Below are 18927 nucleotides of genomic sequence, written 5' to 3' on the forward strand. Positions count from 1 at the left end.
TAAGAATAATGACATAAGTCTATGGTGATAAAGAAAGATGTTTTTGATATGTTCTAGGAGTAATTTAATGCAGAAATCTATAGTACAGTACATTTTCCAAACACATACGCCACAAGAAGTTATATTTTTATATGCACAGGACAAAGTCTGAAAGTGTATACTATACACCAGGGGCGCCTGGATGGCTCAGTCAGAAAAGCATGCAATGCCTGATCTCAGGGTTGTGAGTTCAAGCCCCATGTGAGGTGTAGAGATTACTTTAAAAAAATAAAAACAAAACAAAAAAGAAAGTGTATCCACCAAATAACTAATTGTGGGCACTTGGAGTAAAAGTAAGGGCACTTTATGTTTCCCTATTTCTACACTATATTTACACACATTTATTATTTTTATGCTTTCTAAACTATGTGACATTTCCCCCAAGGACTGTGCACGTAACTAAAACCAGCAAAACTTAACTTTAAAATGTTACCTGTTGAATAAAGTAAGTTCCTTACCTTTAAATGTTACACACATACTCTCACCAAGTACCTGGGCTACTGGAGATAGTAAGGAACGGCACTAACAAACAGATCTCATGACTGTCCTGGCATACTTTTTAAAAATCATCTTGGAAAAAAAGGCTGTCTTCCCCGCAGTTTATTGGATTCTCATTTGCTGTAAGGAGCAATAATCACAAGTAAGAAGATCTGCCCTGGACAGAGGCCCTGTTACAATATCCTTGCTTCTCTCACCCGTTTCTAGCTCTGTATTCTCTTGCTTCCGCCTGGGGAAGAAGAGAAACAGTATAAGAAAAAGCTTCTCAGGGGGCGCCTAGGTGGCTCCATGGGTTAGGGCCTCTGCCTTCGGCTAGGGTCTTGGTCCTGGGACCCTGGGATTGAGCCCCGAGTTGGGCTCTCTGCTCGGCAGGGAGCCTGCTTCCCTTCCTCTCTCTCTGCCTGCCTCTCTGCCTACTTGTGATCTCTGTCAAATAAGTAAATAAATAAATAAACCTTTAAAAAAAAAAAAAAAGAAAGAAAGAAAAGAAAAAGAGAAAGCTTCTCAGGTGTGTCCCCGCTGCCTTCACCCTTCTCTCACACCTGTCCCTGCAGATGCTCAGGGCCTGAGCTCCCCACGCAGCTTCTGGACCAGCGGGTACAGCGGCCGCCAGCACAGCCTCAACGAGGACATCGGAAAAAGGAACTCCCCGTGGACCGGCCCGGGGTGAGACTGACAGAAACAAGTAACTGGGATGCGAGCAGCTGATGTTTTGAGCAGTAGAAAGAGAAGGAAGCTTTGTTTTGTTTTGTTTTGTTTTTTTAACTAATCTCTACGCCCAACGTGGGGCTCAAATTCATGACCCCGAGAACAAGAGTCACATGCACTACACTACCAACTGAGCAACCAGGTACCCTGAGAAGTAAATATTTTAAAAGTCACTTGTGTGATTTAAAAAAAAAAAAAATCACGCAGCATCTTTCTATAGTGTATTTAAGCCTCTGGATAAATATTTCTACACATCTGGAGAAACACTGACAAAGACTTTTAAGAATATTCACAAGGGAACGCAAACCACACAACTTCCTCCAAGAAATCCTAAGTTACATCAGCGAGGAGCTTAAACCAGTTAAATCTACACGGCATGCAAGGGGCTCTAGCTACTCAATGGATAAATGCACTATTGTGCTAGCAGAAAGGAATCCAAGATAATGAATAACATCTCTACACAATATACCAGGGGGAAGAAAACTAAATCACTTGGATGAAAATCTGCAGTGAAAAAGCCCATCATATTTAAAGACTCAGTTCACAGTCAGCAATATCATTTTGAAGGCAAAACAATGTGAGGCAGCCTCACGTGTCGCTGAGCAAAACAATTTAGTTCAAATCCAATCCATTATAGGGAAGTTTCAGTTCAGATTATTAAAGACACTAATTAAAAATTAAGTTAGTTAACCACTTTATAATAGCAACTGAACCCCTATGTTTTAAAGAAATCACTATATTAAAAAAATCACTACTAGTTTACCAGTCCCTCTAACAGATCATTTGAAAGGCTCAATTGTCCCCTCTGTAGTGCATGTTGGTGGTTTTTTTGTTTGGGGTTTTTTTTTTGTTTTTTTGTTTTTTTTTTTTTTTGCAGTTTGCTTAAAAAATTATGTGCCTTTATTGTACTAAAGAAATTCCAAGAGAGAAGCACAACCTACTCATCAATGGTAACAACACAACCATTTTTCACATTCCTCCCTTTCAAAGTCTATCAGAGCTCTTTGAATTCATCCCAACTGCTATGAGCTCAGCTAATGACAAGAAGGAAAACATTTCCATCAGTTGGTTCAAAGTTTAAGTTATTTCTTACTTTGTTCAAGGCTAACCTATTAAAATGAGTGAGTGAGAACACACGGAACTTCAACAGTCATGTTCCTTAAAACCCCCCAGTGTCATCCTACTTTTCACAATAACAGAAGTACATCATGCAGAAATGTTTTCGTCTTGCAAAGGACTTCTTTGCCAGCTCCAGAGAAGGCGACTGCAACGTGCCTCCCTGGGTTCATGTCCGGCCAACACCGCAGCTAGGTGGGACAGAATTTTGAACAATACAAAGTTGTTGCTAGACAAAGCAGCCTCCTGGAAACCACAGTCATCCACAGAATGTCAACATTTCTTTCCTCCCAAAGAAAAACCAAAGTGGAACCAAAGTGAATCTACAGGAGAAGAAAGGAGAGCTCACGAGAGACAGGCAGAGCAAGTTTTAAAGCCGGAGTGCCAGAAGGCGCTCAGCACACACACACACACACACACACACACACACACACACACACACACACAATAAAAGCACTTGGTGGAGAAGACCACAAAACGCTGTGGGCGACCGCTCTCACCAGCACTGGCCCCGTGCCCTCTGCTTCCTCTTCGCCCTGGGCTGCATCCTTGCGTTGCAGGGGGGGTTCAATCACCAGCTCCTTCTTGACACTTCTACTACTTGTCCTGCATTTATCAGCCTGCATTCTCGGCGGAAAACGCAAGTCAGAAAGTCTGCAACCCAGACAGCTGTGAGTTCCTGGCCGTGCAAGGCACAAGCATGCCCCTGGCTGGAGCACGGAGAGGAAGCCGGCTTCCTGAGCACAAGTGGTCAGCCCGAAGGCTGGGTCGGTGGAGCCGGCGGGGTGGGAGGGCATGCAGGCCAGGGCCAGCCCCCAGGGGTGTTACTACTGCTCCGAGAATGGGAGGCTCCCACACGCCGGCCAAAGGCAAACAAACCCGAACTGTACAATACACAGTGTGCTGTCTCTCTGATAGAGACCGGCCTCATTGTGTCTGTTCCACAAGGCGTGGGCCAAATGGAGCCGAGTCCAAATAGTGCAGTGTTTAAAGGAAATCAGTCACAGTTAGACTCTTTCATGATTATTTCAAGTCTGAAGCTCCTGGAGTTGAAGGGACAGCGAGGTTGTCCGGGTGTTCTAAAATTCCTGTAGTTTCTGGGTGCTTCCCCTCATGTGACGGCCGAACACCAAATGCTTGGCTAATGGGCCAAGCAGGGAAGGGCAAAGAGTGAGGGGTCCCACCTCACGGGTGCGGGTATAAGGAAAGCGCCCCTCCTGGACGACAGACCTCAGCACAACGAACTTGACTTAGCAACTATTTTATGCCAGGAAGACAAGGTCATTGACAGTCTCATGGGATGCTACCTATCATAGTAAACGCGTTTATTCAACAGAATATTACTGTGAATGCATCAATAGGTGTGTCGGTAATGAGCCCAGGACGAGATACTGAGAGGGTCGCAGTAAACATGTAAGGCAGTGTCTCTGCCTTCTGTCACTCAAGCACCAAGAATCCGGGGTATGAATACTAACTGTGTAATAAGTCACAAGGGTTCAACTAGGCCATTAAAAAAATTAATAGTTTCTACAATAATTTTTTTTAAACTAGCCCATTTCTGAACCTTGGGTAACCTTTCAGGGTAAATATAAACTCACTTGCCAAATCTAGGTTCTAAAACAGTATGATATATCGATTATAAAAACCTATCTTCATAAAATTACAAGCGGACCTGAAAACAAAACAAAACAAAAAAAAAAGAGCCTCAGTTACATAAATACAGAATTGAAGTAGCAGTTACATCAAAACTTAAGAATTATCCTATAAATCAGAGGAGGCAAGAAAGTCTGAAGCCACACACTAAACAGACAGACTGAGCCTCAGTAAAGTATAGCATAACCAACAATTTGAACAACTTCTTGAAATAGCTTGAGAAGTTCTAAATATCCCAATTCTTCCTCAATTCCTCATTTTCATTAAGTCGCCAGCAGGTCAGGACTTTGAGAGAAATGCTATCCTGTTTATTTGGTCAAAATAACTTCCATTCTGTAAGTAAGTAATTTAAAAGGTTATTTGTTGTATGAAGACTGCAAGTGCCCAGCATGGACAATTTACATAATCTTTGTAGCATCCAAGGAGGTAACATGGTTCTCCCCGTTTTACAGATGCAGAAACTGATGCACAGAAGGGTTACACATGTGCAAAAGGTAACACAGCAGGCAGCGGCAATATGGATCCAGTGTATACACTCTTTACCATGATTCGATGAACCAGTCATCTGCTCCAATTATGCCAACTGCTAAAAAAAACAAAATACGTAAAAGCTACTGATCAGCAGCTAAAGGTGAAGGCAGTGTCTGGGTTTAATCAAGGTAATTTGGTGAAGAGGTAAAAAGGTAAAAATGGCATAGCACAGTGCTAGGCCCAGAGTAAGGTATTCATTTAAGAGGTTAACTACTGTTACTGTTGTTGTTATTCCCAGCTGAAGAAATTGGCCCTTATCTTAAATTCCAGACTTTGCCTGTGTGAACTACAATGACAATTCCAACAACCATGGGACAGGACACCACAAAATGCTTCGGCAATTCCAAAACAACTGGTCTTTCTGCTTCGCGGCATGATTATGATAGCTGCCTTTGAACAGTGACCTTGAACCCCTGCATTCATGCCACAAACCAGGCATCTTCTTAAGGTTTTCCTATATTTTTCAAAATCTTAGCAATGAATTGATATTTCTTTTATGAACAAGGAAAAAACTTTAAGTTGGCTCTGAGCTTCCAGGTAGCCAGGACAGAGGTTAGGTTCCCTAATTCATATCACCAAAAGGAGAAAACACTCCAAGGTAAAAAGGAAGAAAAACAAATTTTTTAAAATTTCTCACACAGAGATTTGCATAAAAAGGGACTGATTCATGTACTAGTTCTCAACGTGTTTACAGGATATGCAACAGCCAAGTTCACACTGCTTTCTCGCCACCATCTGAGAGCATTATACTTAAATCCTGGATAAAGGAAAGCAATTCTGAGAGCAAGATGATCATGTAATCTACAAGCTTCAAATGGTCCAACTTATGAGAGAAGGAAATTCTCAGGATGGAGAAGAATGGAGATACTATTGCCAGCTTTCCTGCTACATAACTTCTCAGGCAATGTCAAGTGCTCTGGACAACCAACACTTCAGAAGTCTGCCAGTCTAGGGGAGTCACATGTATAGTATTTAACTCTCTAAAGGGTTTGTGAGACCGATGTCTGAGAACATGAGAGGGACATCTGGCCAGAGCAATCACAAGAGGAAATGCCATCTTAGAAGGATGGGAAGTAGGTGGCCAAGGGTTCCTTTGCAGCATTTCAAAGAACAAGGTATTTCCTGGACCTCTGGGTTCAAGTCCACCAACATTTACTGAACTCCTACTGTCTAGCAACCTCAAGTTCTTTCACACATTAACTTGTACAACTCTTACAATAACAAAAACACCTATTAACATGTATTAAAGGTATGCAGAATTTTACTGTTTAAACAGAATAGAGTAAACCCTTTGGGGGGAGAAGGATGAAATGAATGCTTCTGTATATGAGTTTCAATTTTCAAGTTTTAATATTCACACGAATTATTTATACAGGTTGGGTACCCAAAACCATGAAATCTGTATAGAAAAATACGGAATTTTCCAAGAGCAATTTTTTACTGTAAGGAAGGCTAACTGTAGACTCTACGGCCCCATCATGACGTTCCATCACATTCTGAAAAACAAGGAGCTTAAGACCCTCTGACCCAGGACTCCTACATGTGGCTTAAGACCCAGTTTAAATGCTATCTTGATCCTCCTAGCCAGGATTGACTAGCTCCTCTTCTGCTAACCATCTGGGTATTCCTTTTATTCACCTCTATTCTGGAGCTTTTCACAGTCCTCCTTTTATTAAGTCTGTACACGTCACACTCTTCGATGAGACCATAAATTCATGAGGGCAGGAACTATATCTTAACCACCTTTGCACCTCCAGTATCTTAAGTCCTGCAAGCCCTCAAAACACATTTGCTGAATTTAATGCTTATGTCAGTTTTGTGTCTCTGGTTATCTTTATCTCTAAAATACAATTTGGTAGTTGCAGAAATATGCCAACATTTTCATTTGCTAATGGCCCAAATTAAGGCAGAAGCATTCAACTGTTCATCAACTGAAACACAATGGACCATTTACTAATAATTAAAATGTTCCTTTCTCCCAGCTAAGAAAATGTTATCCTGCAAAACTTGCTAGACATTTTTCAGACAAAGGTATACTTGAAAACAGTACAAGTGAACCTTGAAGAAGTAGAAATAAGATTGTTTTTAGCAAGGAATTATATAAAATTTAAAATTGCATTTTGCTGCAGCTAAAACCCATACAAGGAATAAAGATCAATTACCTCAACAAAATTTTCACTCTTCTAATTAGGGACTCCCACCATATCAGAAGGATATTTAAAACTTAACAATTAACTTTATAGATAGATAAATATGATCAGAGACTTTAAATTTTATATATAATATATATATATACACACACATATGCCTTTATAGTATATGTAAAGTATATTGAAATAAAGTTCTACATATAGAGACATACATCCATCTGAGGTAGAGACTTCACTATATATTAAATATATGTATCTAAATATTAAATAACTGTATACACACACACACACACACACACACACACGTATCTACTACAAAGTGATCATCTCTTTTCTCTTGGTCTGGGAAAATGTGAAACAGTTAAGTACAAATTATTAAGAAAAATCACAAAAAGGAGCAAATGACTAATGATTTTCCACAGTGTATTGTTACTAGTCAGCTTGCTAGCCAAAGAAAAGAAAAGGTGTCAGGAAAATGATCTGGCCTTTGAGAAAAACATACATAGAGAAACAGAAGGCACAAGCAGCAGCAAAACAGAACAGAACAGGATTAGAGGCCACAGATGCAGAGGGCGAAGTGATAAACAGTTATAGCAGAGGAGAGAGATTGTGACAAAAAGAGAAATAGGTGTGGGGGCAGGCAGAAGTGAGAGACGAAGGGGTTTTCTGCATTAGACCCTTGAGGCCTCATTGAATAGTTAATATTAAAAAAAAAACTGACATAAAGTCTGATGTTCACCCCTATTTCTCTTGTCATCAGAGAAATAATCAAATGATCACAGAAATGAAAAATGCATTATCATCTAGCCCAGTGGTTCAGAGCCTAGAATCCAAGGCTGAACTTGGGAGGAAAGTGGTCTGTGAACCCTCTGAAATTACATTCAAAATGTTGTGTGTGTTTGTGATTTTTTGTGGGGGAAGAGGCCGGTGGAGTTTAGCACTCAGAGAAGGAGCCAAGGGAAGATCACCCACTCACAGAATAAGGAAACGGGTCCAGAGAAACGACCTAGAGAGCCAAGCAAAGCTTGGGGATACGAAGCTCTTCCCTTCAGCAGGTTCAAATTCTATTTGAGTTGAGGCAACAACAGCAATTTAAACACCAGGCACCAGTTAAATAAACAAGCCGGCCGATGGGGATCAGCCGTGCCAACACCTGCAGCTACTCCTTTGTTCAGTGAAGGCCAAGTCAGCGACAGGCCATCACAGAAAACATAATGCCAGATGGACAACCCAAGGCCAAGAAAGTCTGCCTCCAAAACAGGGAAATACGGTAACCAATACAAATTGTGTTTTTTGAGAACTTTTAATGACATTAAGAAAATGCCCACAATAACATGCACATACAAGTCTGAAAAAAAAAATGTGACTGCTGATTAACTCTGGTATGTGAGACTACTAGGAATTACTTTTCTCTAAAATCTTACATTCTAAATTTTCTTCAAAAGCACTTATTACTTCTATATTCAGAAAAAAATCACCCAAATATGCTGTATTGCAAAATAATGGTATAGAAAAAGCTCACATCAAGGTTTTGACCCCCACTATAACTCAACAGCTATGTGCTAACACTTGACCTCTCTGGGTCCCACAAACTTCACGTATAAAGCGAAGGACGTACACTAAAAATCTTTCCAGCTCTACATGTCTACATGAACTACTAAAACTGTCCTTACTGATGAGATGTAGGGGAAAACAAACCACCCCAACAGAATGATAAACATTTTAAAATCACATTTCCCCACTACACACAAAAAAACACAAAGACCAAACAGTGGCTCTATTTCTAAACATGTCTGATGCTCAACGGAAGATGTCTGAAATGTGGAGGACCCTCCTCCGGGGGAGCAGGGGCCGAGCTGAGAGGCTGACAGATGACAAGGACTATGGGATGTTCTATGGGCGAGGAGTGGGAGCAAGGGGAGCCCGGCTGCCCTCTCTACACAGCTCTGGGATAAGCAAGCTCACAGCGCTGGGTCAGCAGGGCACAGGCCCTAAAGAAGGCTCTGTTTCCAGGTGAAGCAATTAAAACAGGATAGTGCTTCCATTTCTAGAGACTGCTCCCTGGTACTGGCTTTGTGAATTCAGCACAACGACTTCACCACCCAGAGGCCCCAGGTCCCTCCTCTGGAAAACAGGGACCAGATGTCCACCATTACCATTCTAACTAGATTCTGTGCATTCCGAAGACCCAAGTGGATCATGGATATGTCCCACGTTGTGCAGGAACACAGACTTGTTCCAGAAGCTTCTCCGTTGAAGACAGCCCCACCCCAACCGGAGACATTCCCTCTCCCTGCTTCCCTTTCTCCACAGCCTCCATCACCATCTGGCATTCTGCATTCTACTTTCCTTATTTGCCTAATCCCAATTAAAAAAGAGAGAGAGAGAGAGAAAGAGAAGATGCTCTGTGAGGGCAGAGATTTTTGTCTATTTTGTTCACTGCTCTATTCCTAGGTCCTAAAACAGGGTAGTTGCTTAAAAAATATTTCTTGGATGAATTTACTTAAGAGTTAGGATCCTGGCAGTCTGGATAAAGAGCTTTTACGCTCTGCACACCAATATTTTTTCTGTAAACTGTCAATTTATTTTAAACACAATAATGATAATTCAGCCAACAATGTCAATGATTTGTGTTAGAGATGGAAACTTACAAAGGCAAAGGAAAACATCATGTGCCCGATTTTTCTCAGGAAACGAAACTCCCAGCCTGAGTTACCAACACCCCGCCCTCCACACAGCGTCAACCCTGAGCAAGGCGTCACCCTGACAGGGCCATCCCGGCACATTTGATCTCCCCCTGTCAGCTTTAAACACTGCAGCATGGGCAGGGGTATGTGGTGTGTACAGAGAAAGCAGTCCATAAATGCTTGCTTAGAAAATAAATGATAAATTGCCTCACTCTGGTTTGATCTGTCATAGACCCATGCCTCACAGGAGTTGAAGGATTTTCTAACTTTCCTCACTACATGAAACGGTTGAGGTTAAGGGCTAAGAAACGTATGCATAGTGAGAAAAACAATCAAAAGATTTTTTTTTTTAGCACTGAAGTTTTTCTTTCTAAATTAAATGCCTCATTCCATTATCAACAGAAGACAAATATCCACTCCTTCACTTCTCCCCATATGTGCACCTCCCAAAGCAACCTAATGAAAACCACAAATAACCACCCTCCAAGTTTATGGGTTCCGTAAAATCTCTGTATACGTTAACATTACTTAACACATGTTCCATCAGTGTTGGTATGGTACAAAACTGGTGGACCCCCATGACTGACAGATGATGGAGATGGGGCGAGCTGGCAGGGGGCACAGGGTTGTCACTCCCAGGTGTCACAGTTCATGGCCATCAGCTACCTACCCCGGGGGCAGGAGAGACGACAGGCCTCCAAGCAAAAGCTGGACACTTACTTTGGCAAAATTGAAAACACCCCCAGGCTTCAAGGGGAAAGTCCACCAGGAGGAAATCTGGTAAAGAGAGTTGCGGACTACCCCCTAGGACTTCTGGCTTAATTAAACTTGCATTTAAAAGACAATGACCATTTACAATCATCCCGGTTCCCCAACAATGATTGGAAAGTCCCTGCTTTTAAAAAGCGTAGATTATGTCCCTTCCATAAGATAAACTCATCAGCAGCGAAGATGATGTGTCCCTTCTCATCCTGCCGCCTAAAGCTGGTCTTCCACTTCTTCCAAGCTCATTGTGATGGATTTCCTATGTAAAAGTAAGAGATTGCCAAGGAATAGGAAACAAAGCCAGTTGTAGGGGGCTCAAACGTTATTCCTGGACAACACATCCTGACAAGTCAAACTTTCCCCCATGAGAGCTTGTAAAAATATGGAACTCATCTTAATGAATTTCTTCGTAGATATGCTACAAATAAAGGAACCAGAGCGGGAGTGCGTGGGGAGGGCCAATGACAAAACACAGTGCGTGGGGAGGGCCAATGACAAAACGCCCACCTCTGTACTGCCAAATCAAAACACACACAACCACCTTAGAGACCAGTGGTGGCGGTGGTGGTGACGGTCATGGAGCTGTGGCCACCTTTGTTCCTTTACTGAGGTTGCTGAATAGTCCTGATACTTCTGTTATATTCCTGAAGTTTTATATATGCAGCACAATGGGCTTCAGCTGTCCCCTCTCAAACAAGGGGGAAAAAAACGCTTCCGGGAAAAGTTATGGTTAAAAGGGAGAAGGTGATAGTTCATCAAGCTCTGAAAACTTGAACACCAGTGGTTGTGAATATTCCACTGCCCCTCCACAATGAGGGGCCAGATCTTAGAGTCCCTCTGTTCATTCAAAACTAGAAAGTAAAATAAACACAAAGCAAACAAGGTTTCCAATAAGCACTTAGGAGCCCTCCAAGCACACACTTCCATTTATGCTTTGCCAAGACCTAAATCTGTAAGTCAATACTCACTTATTATTATTGCTTTGTAACTGTCACACAAGAATTTCAACACAGAAGAGAGGAGGAAAAGGAAGAGCATGAGTGGCTTGGGGAGATGGCAGAGGTGGGCAAGGAAAACATTGCCTGACTCCCTACTATGTGCTCAGCCCTTGACATATATCCTCATTTAATTCAGTTCAATTTAACCTTTACAATAGTAACACTATATTAGGCCTTTTTCTTTGTAGAAACTGGTGTTCTTTTAAAGTAAATAACTTACCTTAAGTTTGCATTGTTACTATGCTCCAAAATTAATCTTAAACCTGATAACAAATAGATAACTTCGTCTCCCTTTTGAACACACATCTCCTTAGGGGAGCCACTGAAATTTAATGTTAATAGCGGTTGTGTCTGAAATACAGAACAAAAGCTTTTATTTACCCTCCTTTCTACTTACCTGTATTTTTAAAACTTTCCTCATAATAAGCATGAGTTACTTTCAACTAAATACATCTTCAAACTTTTTAAAATTTTAAATTTATATTTTAAAACTTTTTTATTAGTATTTGGGAAATCTTCAAAAATCATGTAATGCATACAACTGCTCCTCCAGGGGCAGGACTTAGGGGAGGTTAGCGAGGCATACAATTCCAGAGCAGAATCTAAGAAAGCACTAAAAACTCAGCAATCAAGATTAATGATACTCAATGAAATTCTCAGGTAAAAATCAAAAGTAATGCTAAAAAAAAGCACGATAAACAAAACTTGAAATGCAGATGGGATCAGAATGTGATCGCGTCAGGCTCCAATATGGCCCCACTTAGCAAGTGCTACTCTGTGCCAGGCACAGTGATACACAGTATATTTATTCCTTGGTCAACCCTGAGACAGTTACTCTTATTTTACATATGAGGAAACTGAGGCACAAAAGTTAAGGAATTAGTCCAAGGTCACAGAACTGGTCCAAGGTCACAGAACTGATACATGGAAAAGCAACTTTAAACAACTTTAAACAGATTAATAAAAGGTAATTTTTACTTTTCTTCACTGTAAAAATAAGTCAACGTCTATGTTTAAAACAGGGGTGCCTGGGTGGCTCAGCTGGTTAATCATCTGACTTCTGCTCACGTCATGATCCCACAGTTCTGGGATCGAGCCCCTCTCCCACTGCCTCTCCTCCTGCTTGTGCTCTCTCGTTCCCTCTCTGTCAAATTTAACTTAAAAAATATATATTTAAAACAGGTCTACAAGTGACCGGCTTGTCAGATAAAGATTTAAACTCAAACTCAACATACATTCTTCTTCCTAAAATGATTAAGGAATACTGAGGCTATTTGGGCAAAGGACCAAAACCTCACTCTACTGAAACCTCTTTTATTTTACTTAATTGTTCATACAGAAGTGAAACCTCCTAATGGTTCAAAGTATGGAGCAGAGTGAGGGCAAAGGCTTTCCTCTCATTTTAATTCCCCACAGGAAGGAAGTTAGAAACAGTATGACCTGGAGATCAGCTCCCAGAGCAAAGCAGTTTCTCCAGGGCTAAACTGGGATGACTCCCCAGTGACACCCCTTCCCCATGTGGCCTCCGTGGTCTCCCCTGCCCTCCTCACCACTGCCTGCCCCAACCTTAAGCACAAAGACCACTGAGTGTCTGTACTGCCTCCTCACACCTCCAGAAATGCTGCCTGTTAATCTGGAATGTTCCCTTAACACCTCCTAATCTTAACCTGTCAAATGTCTGCTGACTTCTATATTATACAGATTCCAGAAACCACCTAAAACTTCGGCATTTGGAATCTTGCGCTGTATTTTTCACAGCACCCAGAGGATACCAACGCTAGAGGCTTTCATCCCTCTATGTCTGAGAATCACTGATCCCATTTATTAACTTTAAAGAGACAAGAATACCCACAATGTTTAAACACAGATGCAATGGAAGGAGACCTGACTTTTGTCAAGTTAATGTTGTTTTTGCCTCTAGCAAAGCACTAACATTAAGACAGTTGGGAGTTTTCCTGGAGGAATGTTACACTCTGCCTGCCTTGAGTTTTTGTCATTGGGCTGCAGGTTATAAGGAAATTTAATTTTATCGACATTTCTCTCTGCTTCTGTTCCCCACATCACCTACGCCAAAGGCTTTCTCATCCATCTATGTCTGAGAATCACTGATCCTAATCTATTTACTTAAAAGAGACAATAATAATAAAATGTTTAAATGCAGATCCAATACAAGAAAACATGGATGGCTTCCCAGACAGGTTTCTGCAAAGGTAAGATGCGGACAACCACACTTGGCTCCAAGTAAGGGGAGGTGTGAGGATAAGGCCAAAAAACTTTCATATTCTCTGCAGGACGGAACACACACTCTAGGCTCATCAAAACACTGTGGCAGGTTTTGACTCATTAATGACTGCTGGACTTTGGAGGAAAATACAACTTTGTGGGTAGAGTCTTCCACCAGTATTAACCATCACCCACCTTCCTCTCTCCTTTTCCCCCCATCCCTGCCAACCAAAATGGCATGCCTTTCCATTCCGAGCCAGTAAGAAAGGCCCTACAGAGCAGTACAAGCTTCATACATCTCTCCAATACTTTCAGGATGTGATCAAATACTGAAACACTTGCTTAGCACAATACCTCCCTGAAGAGAATACAGAACAAAACCCACCCTAGGGCTTTGTGGCCTCGAAGCCTTTCACAAACACCTTGTTTGCCAGCTCAGTTACAAGCTCTCATTCAAGTTCAAATGTGTGACCTTTATGGTTGAGAACTAAAAGCAATAAAGCAATCTATTTAGAGAAAGGCAACCTGCATTTCTAAGGATTTCCTCCTCCCTAGCCCATAAGAGGAATAAGATGCCAAAGTGACATCCTCCATATGTATCCTCCACAACTCACTGCAATTAGGCCAGTAATGCAAAACAAAAATACTCCTCACCCAGTTACAGGCTTACTGTACTATTATTTTCCTTTTAAAGAGAATCTCTCACTCAGATATGTACATGAGATTGATGACAACTTTCATAAGCCTTCTCAGTCCCTGATTTAAGACTTGAAGGCAGTAAAATAAACAAAAAATCTTAAAGAAGTTTTGTTTCACAACAGTTTTAAATTGAGACCGCGTTCACACTTTCCCCAACATCTCGTTTTGAAATAACTACAGCATATTAATTTGGGGGAAACACAGAACTTCTAGATGTACTGCAATATATTTAAGTCTACCAAAAGTGTTGGCAGACGCAGCTCCCCAGACCTGATAGGCCACCTCCAAGTCCCCACTGGTTCCGGGGACAGGTGCTCATCAAATGAGGACACCAAACTATCGACGGTCAAGTTCTTTTTGGCTCCAACTTTCTGTAACTCAGGGATGCATGTTACCACTGCAGCTAAGTGGGCTTACTTTGTCCTTCTGTGTGACACCACGTTTGTCATATTCTGTGTGACCCAGCAGTCACCACGTAAGAGAACTTCCGAGGAACATTCACTAAAGTAGTTAATGGAACGCTCTCCGTATTTACTCTTAATCCATTTGTGAGCGAGCTGACTCGTGAGTTAACTCTCCTGCCTGCTCCATCAATGCTCCGCAGGCATTTTTCAAAACCGGGGGGCTCAGGGCAGGACTGAGAGGTGAGGAACAGATAATCCAGTGAGGGACCAAGATGAATGGTTGTAAACAAGTAACTTCAATACCATGAGTGGCAGAAGAAACAGGTTACCCTCGTGTTGTCCAACATGCTTGCCCCTAGTCCCATGCAACCACTGAGTATCTGACATGTGACCGGTCAAACAGATAAGCTCTACGTATAAAATAAACACTGCATTTCAGAGGCTTTGTATGAAAAGACAGAATGTAAAATATCCTGTTTTCACTGATTGCATGTTGGAAAATACTTTGAATAGACTGGGTTAAATAAAACATTATTAAAATTAATTTCACCTGTTTCTTTTTACTATTTTTTTTTAATGTAAAGCTGCACATGTGACTGGCACTGTATTTTAATCGGACACTGCTGGGCTAGGTGCGCCCCAGTCCAGTGTTGTCTTGCTGGGCAGACACAAAGACCACAGTTCCCCATCTCAGCAGTTGGGGGAAACTATGTGACTGGGTTCTGGCCAAAAGACCGTAAGAAATATGAGGGAGCAGAGTCTAGGTGCCACCACGAAATAAGGTGCACAGTCGTCCCAGCTCATTCTCCTCGTGGGCCCACTAAAAGCAGACTCTGCAGGAGGCCCCACGCCACGGGGAAGCCAAGGGGAAGCCATGGATGCGGAGCCACAGATTCCTAAATCGTCACTGAGAAGACCGCCCAAAGTACACCCAACGGGATCTTGTCACAAGTAACAAGTACAAATACTTAGAGCATTATGCTACTGCCATTCGGTTACAGGAAAAGTTGAGGGATGACTACGTGCTCCAGAATTCTCAGGATAGGGGCGCCTGGGTGGCTCAGTCGGTTAAGCGTCTGTCTTCAGCACAGGTCGCGATCCCAGGGTCCTGGGATTGAAGCCCACATCAGTCTCCCTGCTTGGCAGGAAGCCTGCTTCTCCCTCTCCCACTCCCCCTGCTTGTGTTCCCTCTCTCGCTGTGTATCTCTCTGTCAAGTAAATTTTTTAAAATCTTTAAAAAAAAAAAAAAAGAATTCTCGGGATAAGCTTGGGAAGTTAGGTGCATGCGAAAGGGGCAGAAACCTCAGGTTCTCCCACTCCATGGGGTCAGAACCACTCAGAGAGCTGGTTATAGTATAGACTGCCGGGCCTCTTTAATACTCTCTAGGAGGATGGAGTTAAGGGAGGGGGGGAGAGTCAGTGTCAGCCCCTCCCTGCCCCGCAGCTCCCTCCCCTGCAGAAGGTAGGGAGGGCGACTGAGCACCCGCAGCTCTGGCTGCTCCAGGCACTGCTGATGCTGCTTGTCTGGGGACACACCTTGAAACCCAGGGTCCTAAAGAAAGCACCTGGGGAACAAGTGAGGGGTGGGGGGCTAGAAAAGTAGAGACTTACATCCCGCAGTCAGGAGTTTGAATACTCCCTCCACGATAACTATAAAGCAGAACTTCCCTTCCCACAGCATATGCAGCAATAAAAACAACTGAAGTAAATATGAGTATCTGCTAATACTTCAATTTCCTACAAAATTCCCGAGGAAATGACAGGAGAACAGTGGAGTAAGTTGACCACTGTGGGCCAAGTGTGAGACTCCAAAACCCTAATTCTTGGGTCAACCACCTAGTTATTATAAACTTGCTATGTGACCTAAGAAATGAGATAACCACGGGATAGCTGCCGCGGTTGTGCTATTAGCAGAGGAACATTTGCCTTCAACCTACTTCACAGAAACCTTTGCGAGATTAGATGTGGGAATTTAAAAAAAAACAAAAACAAAAACAAAAAACAAAAACAAAAAAAACCATGTTCTAGGAAAAGGTATATAATTTACCTGCAAAGATGTCTATTATTTTAACCAGGCACTACTCAACCTAGTAAGATGCAAATGACTGTCTTGGAGAGAAGCAACCGGAGCTGACCAACAGCACGGAGGAAGACAGCGACCATGAGGAACAACATTAACTTCACTGGGAATCCTTCCCAGTAGCACGGTTCTTCCCCACCCCCCTTAAGATTTTTATTTATTTATTCATTTGAGAGAGAGAGAGAGAGAAAGAGCACAAACAGGGAGAGCGGCAGAGGGAGAGGGAGAAGCAGGCTCGCTGGTGAGTAGGGATCCCGATATGGGGCTTGATCCCAGGACCCTGAAATCATGATCTGAGCCAAAGGCAGATGCTTAACCGTCTGAGCGCCCCAGGTGCCCTCCAGTAGTACAATTCTGAGTGCTCTCCTTTCCATATTCAAGACAGACAACAACAAAACAAAACAGTTCCTAACTCACTCAACTGGATTAAAAGCCAGATGTTGGCACCCTCTGAGTAGCTGTAAAATATGGCGGAGGAAGAGACAACCTCTTAAATCACTGTTTGTACTGCATCCAAATGAATGCTGGGGAATAGATTTTAGTAAGTGTTTTTCTTTCTAACAGTGCAAGGAGTTCTGTTTGAGCTAAATATATTCTTAACATAGAAATCTAATGGTCCCTCTGCGATCATTCAGAGGGGGAAAGTGATTAAAACAGTTTGTTAAAAAAAAAAAAAACAGTTTATTAAATGTTTTCTCACTGTAGTTAGAATTAGATGAATAATACATGGAATTTGCTTATGTCAAAACTGCAGGGGAGTCAACTGCTTTTACCTCAAAGAGAAAAAAAGTGTGGTATTACTTTCAGCAATATTCCTTAATACCATCAAGCTGCAAAATGAGAAGATACCTTTTTTGCCACCCTTAATTCACAACTTTGTCAAAGAAGTTTCATATATATTGTCAATTTTATTTTTATCAGGGCACTGTCATAGGTTTCCAGTATCTGTTGTGCCAGGTAACAAATACTAAAATACAAAACCCAAGTAACATTGATCACTACCAATGCTTCCTAAAGAAGAGCTGTTTAAAATACACACACAAACATACTTGAAACTAGTAATGGCAATCTTAGAATTTTTTTTTTAAAGATTTTATTTACTTATTTGAGAAAGAGAGAGACAGAGACAGTGACAGCAAGAGAGAGCACAAGCCGGGAGGAGAGGGAGAAGCAGGCTTTCCACCGAGCGGGGGGTTCAGTGCAGGGCCTAATCCCAGGACCCTGAAACCATGACCTGAGCCAAAGGCAGCTGCTTAACTGACTGAGCCACCCAGATGCCCCACAATCTTAGAATTTTTTTAAAAGCTTTTATATCTTGGGGTACCTGGGTGTCTCAGTTGCTTGAGTGTCCGACTCTTGGTTTCAGCTGAGGTCATGATCTCAGGGTCCTGAGATAGAGCCCCACATGGGGCTCCACACTCGGTGGGGAGTCTGCTTGAGATACTCTCTCTCCCTCTCTCTGCCTTTCCCTTTGCCCCTTCCCACACTCACGCACTCTCTCTCTCTCCCTCTCTCTCTAAAATAAAAAAATACATGTTTAAAGAAATTTTTTTTAATCGTTAGGAGCTCACTACATTTTCCTCATTTCTGCACAGATCTGAAACAGCTTTGTCATGATCTGAGTACCAGGCACTTGGGAACCTAGGCGGGAAGCAAACAAATGCTCATAGGACTGCATGGGTAATCGCCTAGCTCCTTGCGAAGGCGGGTTTGTGTTGGCTCTGAAAGTAAAATTAAGGAAGCTTTTGGGCTGGTGAACATGTGAAGAAGTGTAGAGAATGGCAGGCTGGAAAACAGCATGGAAGCTCCGTGCCCCTTTCCCCGTAGCTTGTCCTTCCCCATAATCTCACCCTGTACATCTTTTCCATCTGGCCATTCTTGAGTTCAGATGCTGGAAAGGGGGAAGACATATATTGCTGACACCACTCCTGCTTTTGGAACGTACAAGAATAGAGGCTTGCAAACCTGAGTGGCCTCGTCCTGGGAGACATTTCATATGACATGCTGATGGACTCGATAGTTATTGATGACTGAACGAGATTCTAGTAATGTGCCAGGATCCTTTGACCTTTACGAATGTTTCCTTACAAGGGTTCCTTGTTTGAAGCCCAGGGAGTCAACTGTGATACTGTTATTTATAATAAGAAATATGTATTTGGTCTTTGTCCCCTTTCTGACACAGAGCTCCTATAAACATAAAACTAAAAAAAAAAAAAAAAAAAAAAATTAAAAATTGGATTGGTGCTGGGGCTCCTGGCTGGCTCCGTCGATTAATCATCCGACTCTTGATTATGTCTCAGGTCATGATCTCAAAGTTGTGGGACTGAGCCTCACGATGGGCTCCATGCTCAGCATGGAGCCTGATTAAGATTCTTT

The 18927-nt window shown here is 42.2% G+C and overlaps 1 protein-coding gene across 11 annotated transcripts in view; it reads right to left on the reverse strand.

Annotated features, from left to right (window-relative positions):
- The window catches only part of LOC111147102 (dedicator of cytokinesis 9), a 277848-nt gene that overhangs the window by 171553 nt on the left and 87368 nt on the right, over window positions 1-18927 (reverse strand). Inside the window, exon 1 of one of the 11 annotated variants that reach the window (XM_022502991.1) lies at window positions 2862-3121. The exons of the other annotated variants lie outside the window; for them this stretch is intronic. Coding sequence (XP_022358699.1) covers window positions 2862-2987 — 126 coding nt within the window. The 5' untranslated portion in view covers window positions 2988-3121. Of the gene's footprint in view, window positions 1-2861; window positions 3122-18927 lie in introns of those variants that run through there. 11 annotated transcript variants of the gene reach the window in all.

Source organism: Enhydra lutris, unplaced genomic scaffold, assembly GCF_002288905.1.
Source record: "Enhydra lutris kenyoni isolate GAN:26980312 unplaced genomic scaffold, ASM228890v2 scaffoldscaffold15, whole genome shotgun sequence".
Lineage (NCBI taxonomy): Eukaryota > Metazoa > Chordata > Mammalia > Carnivora > Mustelidae > Enhydra > Enhydra lutris.